This window comes from Gavialis gangeticus, unplaced genomic scaffold (assembly GCF_001723915.1).
Source record: "Gavialis gangeticus isolate Ggan-Ray unplaced genomic scaffold, GavGan_comp1, whole genome shotgun sequence".
Lineage (NCBI taxonomy): Eukaryota > Metazoa > Chordata > Crocodylia > Gavialidae > Gavialis > Gavialis gangeticus.
Window position 1 is genome coordinate 142,630,419 of NW_017729024.1, and position 5,301 is coordinate 142,635,719.

The 5,301-nt window shown below is 38.5% G+C and overlaps 1 protein-coding gene across 1 annotated transcript in view; it reads left to right on the forward strand.

The window, feature by feature from the left end:
• PLK2 (polo like kinase 2) overlaps positions 1-4,568 on the forward strand; it is an 11,361-nt gene extending 6,793 nt beyond the window's left edge. The window contains exons 5-14 of the mRNA XM_019517831.1: positions 80-167; positions 563-658; positions 902-1,100; positions 1,197-1,344; positions 1,826-1,923; positions 2,539-2,662; positions 2,944-3,184; positions 3,295-3,424; positions 3,515-3,625; positions 3,783-4,568. Coding sequence (XP_019373376.1) covers positions 80-167; positions 563-658; positions 902-1,100; positions 1,197-1,344; positions 1,826-1,923; positions 2,539-2,662; positions 2,944-3,184; positions 3,295-3,424; positions 3,515-3,625; positions 3,783-3,974 — 1,427 coding nt within the window. The 3' untranslated portion in view covers positions 3,975-4,568. The remainder of the gene's footprint in view (positions 1-79; positions 168-562; positions 659-901; positions 1,101-1,196; positions 1,345-1,825; positions 1,924-2,538; positions 2,663-2,943; positions 3,185-3,294; positions 3,425-3,514; positions 3,626-3,782) is intronic.
• Positions 4,569-5,301: the final 733 nt, after the last annotated feature.

A 5,301-nucleotide genomic window follows, 5' to 3' on the forward strand; every position in this document is an offset into this window, starting at 1 on the left:
ATGACTCGGCACTTGCGGCTAATGCGTTCCTATGTTGCAACAAAGATTCTCACCAGCTCTTCTTTTAATTGTATTGTAGGTAACTTCTTCATTAATGAAACTATGGAATTGAAATTGGGTGACTTTGGCTTGGCAGCAAGGCTGGAACCTCTGGAACACAGGAGGAGGTAGGAGTCCCAAGAACGTAGGGGCTAGCATAAACTCAACACTATTTATAAATGAGAATTATAAGCAAAAAGAAACACCCGTGATCCATGGGTCAGAATTTTCCTTCATGTAATAGCGCACTGTTGCATAGTCTTGTTTTTTTTCCCCCTCAACTGGTGAGCTCTAGAGGGGAGGATTTATGACTAATGTTGCAGATATGAACTTAGCATGGCCTGCCTTGCATATTGGAAGACTCTGAATATTAATATTACAGTCACTTGGTAATATTTTTACCAGGGGCTTCTAACGTTCCTGCCCAAATCTTGATTGAGCATAAATTTGCCTTTTAAAAAATACATGTTTGTATTTCAACCCAGAAGAGAAATACTAACTCTTCCATTGCTTTGCCTTTCAGAACCATCTGTGGCACACCAAATTACCTTTCTCCAGAAGTCCTTAACAAACAAGGGCATGGCTGTGAATCTGACATATGGGCCTTGGGCTGTGTAATGTAAGTAGCTTTGATCCTTTGAAATGATACCTTGATAACCTAACTTGGTTTGGCATTGAATTCTCAAAGGAGAGGCAGTAACTGGATCAATTTCACAATTGCTTAAGTCTGCCTAACCTCCAAAGTAGCTTCTCAGCTAGGAAACTCATTGTTACCCCTTCTTCCTGCATCTGCCTCTTTAACCATTTCCCAGTGGCTTCAGTTATTGAAGTACAGAGAATTTCTTTCTTCTTGGCTAAATAGGTATACCATGCTACTGGGAAGACCCCCATTTGAAACTACAAACCTTAAAGAAACCTACAGATGTATAAGGGAAGCAAGATACACTCTGCCATCATCTCTACTGGCCCCTGCAAAGCACTTGATAGCTAGCATGTTGTCAAAAAATCCTGAAGACAGACCTACCTTAGATGACATAATTCGACATGACTTTTTTGTACAGGTTTGTATCATACAGTTTTTCTGGTTCAAAAGCATTCTCTCTGACTTAAATGTATTCTACAGTCTAAGCCTTGGTTTTTACATTTCATTTCTGCAGGGCTTTACACCAGAGAGACTTTCTGCTAGCTGTTGTCACACTGTTCCTGATTTTCATCTGTCAAGTCCAGCTAAGAATTTCTTCAAAAAAGCAGCTGCTGCTCTTTTTGGTGGTAAAAAGGAAAAAGCCAGATACTTCGATACACACAGTAAGTATGTAACTGCATTTGTATTTATCAGTACATGAAAGCAAATGTCATAGCAGTGATGGAGGCCTTGCATCCCCCAAGAAGTATGGGAAACTGCTTTCCTGTGTCCATGAAGGGATTAGTTTGACCTGTTTATCACCTAGGTGTAGGCAGATATAGGCTGTAGGCTGCAGCCTACAGCCTTAATGAGAAGATATTTGATGACATAGTGGCAGGTTTTTATTTAGCACTTTCATAATCTAGTGTTCCTGTCTACACCCACTGCTGTTGATGATCATTGGGTATAATGGCATGTCTACTTCGTGAGAGTCTGGGTATATTCCAGGTGGGGAGAAAATGCTGTAGGAAGGGGAGACGAGAACAACTTTGTATAACATAAATTCAACCCTTGTTTTCAGGTTTAGGGTATTTATAGCATGCAATGCACTGCAAAGCATACTTATATGCATTGTTAAATACTTTAGCTGTTTTCTAATCACAGATAAACTACCTAAAGAAGATGAAGAAATCTACAAGCTTAGACATGATTTGAAAAAGACGTCAATAACCCAGCAGCCCCTGAAACACAGAATAGATGAGGTATGTTCAAATTTATTTCAGTTCATTGGGGCGGGATGGTAAATGGCTGTCTCAGAAAATATTATATTATTTATCTTATAACCAACATCAGATGATTAATAGTTGTATTGTAAGAGAGTTTAAACATATCTTACCTCTCTTCTGTATGGTAACCTTAGAGGAGTATAGAATATCTGCTCCGCATCTCAGAATTATAATAGACTTCATTATCATTTATGTACCATCATACACACACTTAAGGAATGTTGCAAGATACTTTTTTCCGAACTGTTTTAATTTAAGAATAAAATATATAAATTCTGTGAAAATTATAAACTTTGGAGACTCTAGTGTTCCCATTCACAACTCAAATTTGTTCAATAAAAATGGCTTTTTGTCCTGGTTGAGCAAGCAAATTTCATAAAGAATGAAAACACAATGCTACTAAACGCTCAGTAAACCGATGCCGATAGTTTCCTCATCCCAGTTCAGGAAAACATATTGTAGACTACTTTACTACTTTTTAATGGTGGCTGTCTGATGCTGAACATTCTAGGGAGGTCTAATATGAGCTATGCAAGAAAAAATGTTGACTTATTTATGTTGATACTTAAATGCATATGTTTCCTATTTTAGGAAAACCAGCCTCCTAACACGACAGTAGCCAAACCTGGAATGCTTGCAGAAACCAAACAGACCAGAGACTCCATTCGAATGATAGTAAGAGGAACTCTGGGAAGCTGCAGCAGTAGCAGCGAATGTGAGTAGAGAACAGAATTCATCAGTGTACTAATTTCTTGCCAAAATTGATGTAAAACAGATATAGGGCTCAAATAAGTGATTTTTTCACCTTAAAACAAATATCCTTTTTGTTCTGAAAATAATTGTTGGTTAGAGTTCCTTGTTTTGGAAATCGCTTAAACCTGACAGGGTTGGCAAGGCTAGGATCCTTCTTGTGCATAGATTGTCTGCAAATGCACAAACTGATAACTGCATGATGTCATCTACATACTGAAATCCTGTTTTGTTTGTGTTTTCCAGGCCTGGAAGACAGCACTATGGGAAGTGTTGCTGATACAGTTGCAAGGGTACTGCGAGGCTGCCTTGAGAACATGCCAGAAGCAGATGGCATTCCCAAGGAACAGCTGACAGCATCCTTCCAATGGGTTACAAAATGGGTGGACTACTCTAACAAATATGGCTTTGGCTATCAGCTGTCAGATCACACTGTTGGTGTTCTTTTCAACAATGGAGCACACATGAGCCTTCTACCAGACAAAAAGTAAATGCTTCAGTTGTTACTAGAAACAGACTTTATTTTTCTGGCTACCAAAAATGTTACCCCTGAGCTTACATCTGACTAATATTTGTGGGTTTTTCTTTGTCTTTCAGAACAGTCCATTACTATGCTGAGTTAGGCCAGTGCTCTGTGTTTCCAGCTACAGATGCTCCTGAACAATTCATCAGCCAAGTAACTGTTCTGAAATACTTCTCTCATTACATGGAGGAGAACCTCATGGATGTAAGTTTGTGGCTCTTCAGCATCTGAATTGTAAACAGTGGAACTTTCACAAAGCATAAGCTGACAATGATGCCTTTTCTCTCTTTCTAGGGAGGAGATCTGCCTAGCTTAACTGATGTTCGCAGGCCCAGGCTTTACCTCTTACAGTGGCTAAAATCTGACAAAGCCTTAATGATGCTCTTCAATGATGGCACATTTCAGGTGAGTTCTTGTAGAACAGAGCTCAATATATGTGCCTGTAACAACAAATGCTTGCACATCTGAGCTGGTGACTTTCCATTTCATGCTAAGCCTTAATGTTGCTAGAGGAAAAAGTACAATATCAGGAGTTTTTTGTATTTTTTTTTTTTCTCTGCAGGTGAACTTTTACCATGACCACACAAAAATAATCATCTGCAATCAAAGTGAGGAGTACCTCCTTACCTACATCAATGAAGACAGGATTTCAACGACGTTTCGTCTGACAACTCTTCTCATGTCTGGATGTTCTTTGGAACTAAAAAACAGAATGGAATATGCACTGAATATGCTGCTGCAAAGATGCAACTAAAGGGGACTGACTTTCTTAAACCAAAAGGACATTTTTTCACTGTGAAATCTACAGTGGAGGCAGTGGAGCGATTGGTATGTTGATGATGGATGAGCGGTGGTACGAAAACTTGATTCTTGTGGTGTGCTGGGCTGGGACCAGACAGAGGCCTTGAACCTACTGGTGGACCTAAATTGGTGTGACAAGGAGTTCTTTGGACTGTAGCTTTTGTGTCATGCACGTTTAAAGATTTTTTTTGTCTTAAACTCAGCAGTGTGAGACTTTTGGCTCCATAATGAGCAGTTTGGATGGAGGACTTAAACTGTGAATACATTTTTGGAAGGGGCAAGTAGGGAGAGCTCCCTGTTGTGGAACAGCTGTAACAAGCAGCTTTTAGCTGCTTAACTGTGAACTACGGCCATAATCTTTCTTTTTTTTTTTTCCTTTTATTTTTTTCAAGAACTACCCACATTTGTGGCTGGCAAAGTGCATTCCTTGTTAATATTTTTTTTTTATTTATTACAGCCCAAAATGAAGTATTTATTACACACACATTTTTGGACGTTAATATTTTAAATATAAATTTGTTGACAATAAAGAAAGTGGAAAAATGAAGCAGTAGTCTCCACTCATTTCTCCTTAGTATGCTATTTTATAATACAAACCAGATCATCTTATTGATTTCTTGCTTGCTTCACTTGATCTGAGATTGCATGCCATCAAACCTTTATCACTGTTTAAATTGAAACTAATCACATGACCTGATCTGTCAAAAAGCAAACTCTTTTTTTCAATTAGAAGCTAGATGAGTGAAGCGATAGGGTAATTCTGTAAATCCTGTCTTAACATCTTTCCAGACATTAATACTATAATTAAAATCAAAAGTGAGTTGGAATTTCAAGGTGTATCACATCAGGATCCTTTAATTGTTTCCTTAAAATAAGTTCTCAGTTCTGGATATTGGGTACAATTTTAATAACAATTCACAATGAATGACCACCTTTGAGATCAGGTGAAGAGAGGCTTAAATTATTCCTGGGGAACTTGTAACACATTAAAACAACTTTAACTTTACAGCTGACTCCTTTTTGTTGCACATGCCTGGGCATGTTTTCACCTTCCTTGTTGGGGGTAGGGGAGGGGGTATCCCATTAGTTCAAATAACCCTCCAACATGTCAAACAAACAAGCTGGGGAGACCCTGCTTCCTTATTATGAAATTTAGTGACCAAGTTCTTGATGGAAAAACTAACAAACCAGTCTTCCTTACCAAGAAATGTTCTATATTTGCCAAATATGAAGTGTAGTGGCTGGGGGAATAGGGAAGAAAAGGGAAGGAACTGAATTTT